Source organism: Leptonychotes weddellii, chromosome 4 (genome assembly GCF_054177405.1).
Source record: "Leptonychotes weddellii isolate Sample4059 chromosome 4, ASM5417740v2, whole genome shotgun sequence".
NCBI classification, from domain to species: domain Eukaryota; kingdom Metazoa; phylum Chordata; class Mammalia; order Carnivora; family Phocidae; genus Leptonychotes; species Leptonychotes weddellii.
Window position 1 is genome coordinate 84178758 of NC_138372.1, and position 11971 is coordinate 84190728.

The window sequence follows — 11971 nt, forward strand, 5'->3', positions numbered from 1 at the left end:
AAAAAAAAAGAAGAAGATAGCAGGAGGGGAAGAATGAAGGGGGGGAATCGGAGGGGGAGACGAACCATGAGAGATGATGGACTCTAAAAACAAACTGAGGGTTCTAGATGGGTGGGGGGTGGGAGGATGGGTTAGCCTGGTGATGGATATTAAGGAGGGCACGTTCTGCATGGAGCACTGGGTGTTATACACAAACAGTGAATCATGGAACACTACATCAAAAACTAATGATGTAATGTATGGTGATTAACATAACAATAAAAAATAAAAAAAAAAGAAATGACATAAATCACATATACGGTACTCCAAGGTTTTCAAAACATTTTCTCTTCAAAGCCTCTGATAATGCTCCATTTTATATGATGGGAAACTGAGGCTAAAAAAGGCTAACTGAGCTCTGCTGAGGGTTCAGTGACTGTACAGAGCAGAGAATTCACAACTATAGGACTTACAACTGGGGCCTATAACTTTGCCTTATCCCTAAAGCAAATGCATTGATTTAAAACATCTCTATGAGGGGCGCCTGGGTGGTTCAGTCAGTTAAGCATCTGCCTTCAGCTCAGGTCATGATCCTGGGGTCCTGCGATCGAGCCCCACAACGGGCTCCCTGCTCAGCATGCTTTTCCCTCTCCCTCTGCTGCTCCCCCTTACTTATGCTCTCACTCTCTCTCTCTTTCTCAAAAAAATAAATAAAATCTTAAAAAAAAAATAAAACCAAAAACATCTCTATGAAACACTTCCAAACGTTGCACCATGTTGGGACATCTGTGTTCTACTCTCAGTTCTTAGCCCACACACAAAGTCATTTAGCCTCATCGGCAAAAGTAAGAGATCTGACCAGCTAATCAGCTTAACAATCTATGATTCAAACCGTTAAGCACATTATCAGCAAGAATTCAACCTCATCCTGTTCACAAATATTAAGAAAAGAGAAATCTGTTCATTGGCTTCACCATCTTAGAGCGCCTGGGTTTCTCACGCCTTGGCTCACATTCTCCTCCAATAAGGTCCAGGAGTCCAAGAGTGTTCCTTAGAACCTTTAGCACTTCAAGTATAAAAGGTGGTCTGCCCTGCCCTCTATTCTGCTCTCCTGTTGGACATATTCTTCAAGACCGCAGCAATGGTCAACCTCTAAATGGTCAACTCTTCTCGGCTCCCCATTTCCACCTTTGGTTTCTCCAGCTCTAACCTTGTGTCTAACACTACCTGTTAAAAGACATTCGCCAGGAAGTCTCAACGCACAACTCCCTGCCCAGACCTCCCCTCTCTTTCCTCCTCCTGCCCCTGCCCAAGACCTACCTTTTGTGACATCTCTATGTTTCTTCTGGAAACCTTAGACATACTTCTCATCAGCTACTTCTACCCCACAGAAACTTTCCATTGACCATTCCCTGAGCACGTCCTGGATGTCCCTACCATCACGCCTTTACAGATCTCCTTAAGAATTATCTCTATACCTTGATTCTCTCTTCATCCAGGAAGCCTTCCCAGACCACCGCACTGTAGTGGGCATGCCTTCTTCAAAAATTCTTCCAAACTTTCATTGAGCCATCTCTGAACACTTAATCCTTAAAGCAGCACCAATGAGGATATCTTTAATGTTTGCCTTGGATGTCCAAAGGCCTGGACTCCACTATATGTAGTTTAGTAAGTGCTTAAATGAATGACATTGACACAATACATTTAACAAAACATTTTGATAAAACTTTTTATTTCACCTTCCAAATAATCCTAAAACTGCTTCTCTAATTTAAAAAACTGTAATAATGGTCAGAGAAGTTAAGTGATTGTCCATGATCACACAGCTATAAACCAGCAGAGCCAGGACTCAAATCTGGGTATTGAGATCTCTCTTTTGAATTTTGTATACAACATTTGAATCCCTTTGACAAATAATAGGTACCAAATAGACATGTGATTTGAACTATCGTGTCTGGGAAGTATAAAGTTAATCAAAATTTTCCTTCCCAGTTCAATTCTCTTAGTCCTTCAGGGTGATCTTACTGTTGAACCAGACTTGCAAACTGGCTTAAGTACAATATCAGAACTTAGTTTCTCAGAATATATAGGAAGAAAAGAACAAAACTCTTAACAAAGCAAATATGAGAGAGATAGTATTCAAGCCCTAGCAGGAAAACAAAACAAAACAAAACATACATTTTTTCTGATGAAAAAAAAAATCAAGTCAATTAATCACTCATATGTTTCTAACTAGCACAGGGCTGAGTATATTTATGGTAAGCTGACCACCTATTTTCAAAAACAAAAGCAGCCAGGACAAAAAAAAAAAGAAGTCCTAGTTTTGGCAAAGTACTGTAGGGAAGGAAAAAAAACAAATTTACTGTTATATGTTTACTGGGTTTGCTTTTGGACTATCCAAGCTAGTAGTTTTGCTTAGCATTAGATTTTTCAGGCAACAAAGAATGATAAAGTATTACCCCCCCCAAAAAACGAGTCAAATGTCTTTCATAATTATATGAAAAAAAATACTCCTGCTATCTTGAAGAACACTCGTATTTCAGTGAAGCAAGCTCTGGAGGTGGTAACAAATTACCCCCAGATGTGAAATCTGGGCTATGTTCAAGTTCAACTAGGAAGCAGAACAGCCGCAATTTGTTTCTAAATTTGGAATCAACCAATAAACATTTGTGATCACAACCCCTGGCCTCCCCATCTTCCATATGAATCAGAATTTTTTTAGACATTTTAAATCTAACCCAAAATTTCTCATGTTGTAGATGAGGAATTGAGAGCTAGACACCAAAATGTAAAACAGAAAATAAATTGCATTCACAGAAAACTTTCTCAGCAAAACACCACAGGCTCTGAATGGAAGATTCTGTTTTTACTGTGGTTTCCTGAGACTAGGATTCAGGGTAGAGTGGGGGAAAATAGCCTTAATCTTTAAAAAACAACAACAACAGAAAAAACCTCCACATGTCCGGCATTCACCTAACAACCTCTATAGGTATGAAGGGTCTGTCATGAAGATTCATTCAACCCAGCTAGCTCAAAGCCACATATTACTAACCCAACTTTGACTATAGTCACTATTAGAACAATAAAAAACCTGTCTAGAACAGCCTGAAATTGACCAGCATGTTCCTCAAGCCCCATTACTCTTCAAACCCACCTACACACAGATCAGTGAGGCCACTCAAAGAACAAATTTTCACTAAATTTTTAAAAAGAATAAAAGATGCCAAAGAAACACTAGTTACAAAGGGATAGGAAGGTAATTGAAAAATTTTTGGAAATTTACAAATGCAATATCTATTTCATAATATTTTTAGAGCAACTGTCACAGTGCTTTTTGCAAGAAAAGCTGTATTTTTAATTACATGTCAAGTTTGATAGTTTTACCTGCCGTAATATTAGCTTCTAACCATATAAAACATCTGAGCAGCATTTCTCCATGCTCAAACACAGTTCACTTTCTGTAAGGACAGAACTTGAAGGGTGCCTGGGTGGCAAAGTTGGTTGAGTGTCCAATTCTTGGTTTCAGGTCAGGTTGTGATCTCACGGTTGTGAGATCGAGCCCCAGATTGGGCTCTGCACTCAGCGTGGAGTCTGCTTGGGATTTTCTCCTCCTCTCCCTCTGCTCCTCCTGCTCATGCTCTCTTTCTCTCTCTAAAATAAATAAATAAATCTTTAAAAAAAAAAAAAGACAGAACTTGAGGGGTAGGACTGGATAGAAAGGGAGGGAGAAGAGCAGACATCACTCCTGCTCCGACCATTACCACTCAGTGTTAAGCATTGCCCTTCCTGTGAGGATCACACAAGGATAACAGGCCAACTAGGACAAAGTTGGGGAGCACAGTCTCTGTAGTCACCCACTGAGAATCCAATGCTTGTTGGCAAGAGCTGATTGGAAATCGGCAAAGTGCAGGAGAAGCTGCTAAGAGCCTCTGTGAACCTGACATGAAAGATCAGATCAAAACAGCAGGATGGAGAGCCTATTACTATTATCATTTCAGAAAGAAAATAACCATTAGAAATTGGCCAGAACATAGGCCTTCTTCCAATTATTTCCACAAACAGGAGACTCAGATTTCTAGTTAAAAAACACTATGCACAGAGCCAAATATTTGAGTCAGCAGAGAACTTCCTTAATTGTCACCCTGCATTCCCTCTGAGCCATTTGTCCTGCCTGGATAGCTCTCTACCCTCATCCCAACCAAACCACAGATGAAGACTAACCTTTCCCCAGATAAATATACTTCATCAAATCTGCTGATAACTAGTAACTGAAATCCCCAACGCAGAAGTCATTTTAACAGCCCTTAGGGGTTAAAGGTCTGATTAGTACACTGCACGGGAGTAGGATCCTCATGGGGATTTTGCTCATTCTGCTCAACCAGGACCAAGAAGGAAATCCTACAGAATTCCTATTCTTTGACCCCTGTGTATAACAAATGGGTGGAACAGGGCTCAACAGAAGATTAACTCGAGGGTGAGGATGGGAGTGCTAGGGAAGGTAGTATGGAGAGAGACTGCATGTTGGAATACATGAGGCAGTTAAAAGTTCCGGGGCAGCTAAAGGCACTGACCTTCAGATTTCCGGGTGTGACAATGATCCACAACAGGCTAGGAGCGGCAGCTCCCTGAACTTCCAACAGGCACATTCAGTCCTGTCAGCCTGGACTCAGCCCCGCCAGCACCAGCAAACAAACACGCACATTCTTCTCAGAGCCGACATGTCACACAACAGTCTCTCTACAGGGCCTGTTTATTTAAGAAACCAGATGCTTTGATGTTGGGGCACAAGTTGGGAAGTTCTGTGTAAAGAATTAGTTAATGACAGGAGCAGAGGGAGGACAGAGCATGAGCAACAGTTTCTGGCTTTTAATCATAAGTTTTGAAAATTTTAAGGAAATTATCAAATGGTCTGAACACAGGAATGAGAAGTAAGGAAATTATGTCAGCAACCACCGTAACTATGGCCAAAGCATTTCATCTGTTTCTTTAAGACAGTTTTCATGCCTAACCTCACAGGGGTACTTACAGGAGGAATGTTTTGAAGCAATCCAACTTAGCAACCAACATTAATAAAATCTTCTGTGCTTGCTCAATTTCTCTCATGTGCAAAGGTTATACATGCCATGAATACTCCCAGCTCTCAAAGGAAAGAATCAGTTAAAAGTGTGGCATGAAAACAGTTTTGGGTTAAAGGCAAAAAGAAGGTCATTTCTTGAGTCTGAGAAAAGGGCATTTATAAATACACATACACATTTGCTGGATTTCATGAGGGAAGAAGCCATTAGAGCACAGGTCTCCTAAAACCAGAAGAATATAAAAGCACTATCATGCTTTAGTTTTACCTTGCTTTTTAAAGAAGATGAAACGCCAATATATTCTCACAAGCCAAACAAGCCGTAGGTCTAGGAAATTTGCTAAAACCTTCGGAGGCTTTTCATTGTCCAGTCTGAATTATCTTTTCTTTTATCTTGGCACCCCCAGTATCCAGCACATCTTGGATATCTGGACAGCACTCTCATACACTGACTATATGAATTAACGTGACTTAACATGAACAGCAAGTTTTAACGAATAAGAAGAGAACCAAGAACTTCTGATTTTTCTTTGGGAATTGAATCCTGTCATCTTATGAGAAACTACTCTAAATGGCACTTTCCCAGCTGTACAAAAGTATACAATATCCCTGATAAAAAGTTGTTTTGCCATGCTGATACTTTTATTTCACACTGTTTATAAAGGGTCCCTAAATACTAGATCTCTTCAATACAGTTCAGGATGATTTATCAGGACTTCTAAAAATAAAGAACTGAAAAGCAAAACAGACTACTACATAACAATTCTGGGTTAAGGACGTGGACCTCTAAGAACTGCTTTACTCAACCATTTCTAAGGTGAAGATTATTAACAACGGCTTCACTTTCACCATATTTACATGCTATAAACAGGGTGGGATCTCTGAAGAAGAGATCATGGGTGATTAACAAGTGCAAAAAGAGCTACTTAAAATTAGGTCACTGAAAGAAGACTGAGGAAAAAAAGCCAAAAAAAAAAAAAAAAATCATTGCAAACAGTAGCGAAATAAAATGAAAGAAATAGAGGGAAGCTTCAAAGAACAAGGTTTCAGGTCTGCTCTTGAGTACATCTGGCCTAAGTATCCCCTGAGCCAGTTTTTTCAACCTCTAGCTTTAGAAATCAATAGTTTACAAAAGACGTTATCAAGTCAAACCAGTCAGGGATTAATCCAGGAGTAGCAGCAGGTCCTAAGGTAGGTCAATCAGCAAGAGAAGAGTCTAAAATATGGGGTAAGAATGCTACGTCCAGCTGACTCCAGGAAGGAAGTGGTCCTGTTGTAAGTTGGGTGTCAGTGATGTAAAGCCTTCCTCAACTCCCCACTCTGAGATGGAAACCTACACCATTATGTTTTCCTCCGCAAACAGGAAGTCTTCCCGGGACACATTCCACCCTATCTGCATCCAACTGGTCCCACCCGTCAGCACTGGTTTGGCCACCTTTACGCAGCTGCTGCCTGGGTGGCCTTCAGTGGGGCTCTCCCTGACTGCCTGCGCCCTGACCCCACATCTGAGAATTCTGCACAGGTATCAAGTATAGTCCAGGCAGAGGGAGAAAGACAGTTCAAGGGGAGACTGAGATTTGGCTGACAGGGAATGTGGTCATACATGGATAAGTGCAGTAAGCCACTCATCTCTGGCCCTCTGTGCAACACTTTTTGAAAGAGGAAGGGATACGACGGAGAATGTGTCACATTGAGAATACACTGTGCAAATACGGGAAGCAGCAATTAAACCATCAGTTCTTGGAAACACATGAGGAAGATGCCCATGTTGCAGCAAGGAGCCAGGACCTTCTTAAGAATGGGCTTTGTCAGGCCAGTAGTGTGCAAAGGTTGAGGGGCTTGTCCCCCGGGAGAGAACTACCACAATTTTTAAAGTTTCTGACTAGGACCGAGCGCAAAGGAAAACATCTGCAATGTGTGTTCTAACTGTAGGAAATCTTGTTACAACGGGATGAAGACAACCTGGTCAGAGTCCAATGCCAGGATCGAAGGTCAAACTGAAGGCGGAAGAGAGATCACATATATACTGTCATCCCATTTCCAAGCTTGTTCCTTTACCTATTAAAATACACACAGTAACCTAAGAGCTGCTGTGGGATTTCTGAACACCCGCCTACCCACCCTGAAAGTACTGACCCAGCGAGGACACACCTTTGCTTCTGCGCAGCGCAACTTCTCCAAGCACTTAAAAGGTAATTATTCCTCCAGCCTCCTAGTGGGTTATAGCGTTACTGGGTCCTGATTATTTACACAGACGCAAAACAACGACCCTCAAGAGATTTTGACAACTTAAAAAAAAAAAAAAAAAAAAAAGAATGCCCTGAAAGTCTAAGGCGGCCTCCCCTGTGACGAAACACAGCCGCGCGGGCCGCGGCGTCCCGGGGGCCGCTCCGGGCCGGACTCCGACCGCCGCAGTTTCGGGGCCGCGGCCGGGGGCGGGGGGGCGCGGACGGCGCGGGGCCGGCGAGCGGCCCGGGTCTCCCCCGCGGAGACGCAAGGCGCGCGGACGGAGAAGGAGGGACGGGCCGCGCGGGCGGGGCAGGCGGCCGCCGGGGGGCCCGGGGGCGGCACCTCGCAGTCCGGGCGACGCCCGGACCCGGCGCCCGCTCACCTGGTGCGTGTTGTTGGCCAGCTTGGCGACGAAGTCCCGGACCCGGCCGCAGTCCTGGTCCTCCTCGAGCGCGCTGCGGCGCCAACGGCCGCCGCGGGGAACCGGGCCCCCGGGCGCGGCCGCGCGCAGCCCCCAGCTCACCCCGACGGGGCCGGACCAGCGCGACAGCGGCGCAGCGGGCGGCGGCGGCGCGTCCAGCCGGTCCTGGCCGAGGGTCGCGGGCGGCAGCAGCTGGAGGAGGAGGAGGAGGAGGCCGAGGCCGTGGGGCCAGCGCGAGAGGCAGTCCGCAGCTCCCAGGGGCCGCTCCATCGCCGCCGAATGCCGACGCCGCCGACACCTGCCGCCCGGCGCGCTCGCCCACCCCAGCCGGCGGCGCGCCACACCCCCCACCGGAGCCCGGCGCTCCTTGGATACGCGCAGCCGGGCCTCTCCGCCCCCATAGGCTGGCCGCCTGTCCTTCTTCCCCGGTCCACTCCTCATTGGCTCGCGTCGCTTCCGGCTTCGGGGGTCCTGGATTCGGATGCCAAGATGCGGGACTGATTGGCTGGAACGTGGCAAGAGACCGCTGAGGTCATCCCCCCATCGCCTGGCGTCTCCGGGCCCGGGCTTCCAGAGTTAGCGTAGGAGCTTCCCCCGCCTCCCGCGAAGCCTCCTGCTCGTGACGCCCGGACCCCTCGCTGGTCCCTCTGGCACCCTCAGGTTGGGGACCGGGTTATTCCCCCTACCCCGCCTCCCCCACAGACACCCCTAAAATTCCTTGGGTTGCGGCAGCGCCTGGAAAATCTCCTAAGGGAATCCCTCAGCTCGCTCAGCTGGAAAAGGGGGCTTCGTCATGAACCGGTGCTTCAGGTTTTTAACCCTCGCATACTGGAGCACCCATTGTCTAATGAAGCAGCCTGCCTCGCTGCCAGAAAAGTAAATGCGAACTGTGTGGGCTAGTCCTACGGAGGCAGATAGACATCAGAACATCCGTGACTCATGCAAGCTTGAAGAATCCTCCACTCCACCACGTATGGTCTCACTCACTTTCCTCTTCTGCAGGGAGTTAGGCCAAAGGCAGAATTGCTTATTGGTTTCCCCGGACTTACAAAGTAGCTCAGAAATCAGGGGTAGGTAAAAGGGGCAAGGGAATTCCCCACTGCCTATTTTAGACACGATCATTTCATAGGTAGGCACACGTCTTTCTTTACCAAAGTGCCTTAACCCTGCAGTGAGTGCATTGCATAAGTTTGGTTTTGAGTATATGATGCCCCCTAAATTAGCACCCTGCCTCTAATCAATAAAACAAAACCCCAGTGCTGTTCCCTTTATCGCAGAAACTGCACACTTAACTTTTAGAACATGCAGTGCAGGTAAAACCAGTTTTGAATCTTAACTTTACTGACTCCATCCCTTCGGAATGCTAGAAGTTGTTCAGTAGAAAAGGTTGCAAATAGATACTAAGTGCGCAAAACGTTACACCCAAATAAGGCCACTAAAAAGTACTTTTAGCTATAAACTGGAGGTAAATCCAAATGAGAATATATTATTCATTGTAGTGCAAAATGGTGCAATGCACCCAACCCAATGTTTACATTAAAATCCTTCTACTCACAGTAATTTGCAAACAAAAAGATTTACAAATTTACATTTTTTCCAGAACAACCTTGGTAAGACCCGAGAAGTGAAAAAATATTTTTGAATGGCATCTGAGCAGGGTGGTGAAATCACTAGACTAGTCTTCCAAGTTCTCAGCTGCTGAAATGACAAAGCTTGAAAACTGGTGTACAATTTGTTCCTTTCCATTAATTACCATGTGTCAGATTATTTTTTTTAAATACAGATTATTTTTTAATCTATGCCAACTATGGGGTAGATCACAAGACAGTCAGTTCCAGTAGCATGTGATTAGCTAGGGGAAGAAGAGGGGCTATAGAGGAATATTTCTTTGTTTGGGTGACACAAAGATGAATGGTCTATTGTCTTACGGGCTTGAAAAGAAAAAAAAACAACTCAACAGTGCCATCTCCTGGAGATATTACTAAATGCACTTTTAAACAAGTAAAATTGTTGCAGTTACCTACCTTCACTTTTGAATATGTTGCTTTTTGTTACCAACCATATGCTTACAGAATATATATTTCCTTCATCAACTGCATCAGCTGATAGGGACATGGTACTTTGCATATGGCACTGAGGAAATGTTTTGAGTGAATAAACTTTTAGAATTTTACTTTCATCTGACAACAGGCACTATATATGAAAGTTGCACTGTCAGATCTCCCCTGTGAAATAATGCACGTAAGACCTTACCTCACTTGCAGGACTAAAATATATAAATTACTTATTACTAAAAACTATACCTTTCTCCAAGATAAATTCTATAGCAGAAAGATGAATAGAAAGCACTCACACATCACAAAACCATCGCTTTTCCTAGTGAGATCATTTCTGATCCTATTTATTTTTTTAAACAGGAAGTCTTAAAAAAAAGATTTTATTTATTTGACAGAGAGAGACACAGTGAGAAAGGGAACACAAGCGGGGGTGGGGAGGGGCAGAGGGAGAAGCAGACTCCCTGCTGAGCAGGGAACCTGATGCAGGGCTCCATCCCAGGACCCTGAGATCACGACCCAAGCCGAAGGCAGATGCTCAACTGACTGAGCCACCCAGGGGCCCCTCGGATCCTATTTAAATTGGACACAAGAAATGTAGAACGTTTTAAAATTCTACAGAAAACCAAACTTCTCTTAAGAATGCTGAAATTCTATTCTTTCAATAATGTAGAGGGTACAAAATTTACTGTCTCACCAGCTGTATAGTCCAAGGTATAAATAATACTGCCCAGGCAGCGAGAAGGGAAAATAGTGTAAGCTGTGGCTAAGGGAGATATGCTAAGATCTATTTTTCCCCACATAATACCCAAAATTCAGAGACACAACTCTCACCTCTCCCTAAAGAGGCATGCTTTGTTCATGACCTACAGAGTTAAAGAGAATGTTACAGTCTAGTTCTCCCCAGTAGAAGCTTCATGGGAGCACAGACCATATCCAGTATTTTCACAGCTCTATCCCCGATGCCTAAGACATTACTTGGCACAATAAGTTTGTTAGATTTGAATAAATGGAAGTTGTGATAGGATTTTTCAGTGGCATTTTCTACCAGGATTTGATAAAAGGTGAACATGAGAGAAATGAATCTCATGATCATCGTGTTGTATTTATTTTTTAAGTAATCTCTACGCCCAGTATGGGGCTCGAATTCATGACCCTGAGATCAAGAGTCGTGTGTTCCACTGACTTGAGCCAGCCAGGCGCCCCTATCATGTTGTATTTAATAACAGGGTTAAAATCACTAGAACAGTCTCCAGAACATTGGTGACAATATATTCTGGTTCCCTACTTTCCTTATGTGTAGATCTAAGGCAAAATTTTCTTCCAAATGTTTCCTGCCATCGCAATTTCCAAATGTACATAAACACAAGTTGTTTTGTTTTGCTTTTTACTGGAAACACAGTATGAAATTTAGTATTAATTCAACCTACTCAAATAATCATAACTTATTTTGACATCATGGACTACAACTTCCTACAAATGTCAATGAAGATAATATGCAATCAATTCTCCATTATCCACATATGGATTAGCCATGTTGTAGATAGTGCAGGTACATTTCAAATCTCAATGAGATTTCCCTATTAGTCGGTGTGCAGGCTCAAAGGATCTGGCATCATAAAATCAAGTGTTGATGATATGAAACCAGAAAATCTGAGTTCAAGTCCCCACAGCTTAATTTTCTGTGTCCATGGACACACAGCCTTAGATTCTTCATCTGTTGAAGTATGATAATGATATCTACTTCATATGGCCATTTTGGGGGCTCCAAAAGATTGATTCTTTAAATAATCTCAATGAGTCATAAGATGGCAGCTTTTATAGTTAACTTCATTAAAAATGAAAATCTCTTTCCAAATTATCTATTAAGACACAAGAACTGGGACAACACTGTAGTTGGCTTAATTAACTCCAACCCTCAAAACATGTTTTTTATAGTCAATTTGTTAACATCTCCTTCATAATAAGAAAAGCAGCAAAAGTACCTATTTAATCAAGAGAAACTACAGAACTGAAATGGGTTCACAGTGGTATTAATATCCCTGGGAGGAGCTGGACTAGCTTGAGTTCATTTGCCAACACCAAGGGATTCATGAGATAGTTGATTCTCTTATAGACAGATACCAGAACAATTTTAGAATACATAACTCTGGTAGGGTAGGGGTATTAATACTACTATCCTTTTTGCCCCCTAACATGAGCATTTCAAACAAA

At 43.6% G+C, this 11971-nt stretch overlaps 1 protein-coding gene across 3 annotated transcripts in view; it reads right to left on the reverse strand.

Moving 5' to 3' along the window:
• The window catches only part of SORT1 (sortilin 1), a 65439-nt gene extending 57428 nt beyond the window's left edge, over window positions 1–8011 (reverse strand). Inside the window, exon 1 of one of the 3 annotated variants that reach the window (XM_081815604.1) lies at window positions 7665–8011. In XM_081815604.1, coding sequence (XP_081671730.1) covers window positions 7665–7973 — 309 coding nt within the window. In that variant the 5' untranslated portion in view covers window positions 7974–8011. Of the gene's footprint in view, window positions 1–4550; window positions 4853–7664 lie in introns of those variants that run through there. The other 2 variants (XM_081815603.1, XM_081815605.1) reach the window with 2 other exon arrangements.
• Window positions 8012–11971: the final 3960 nt, after the last annotated feature.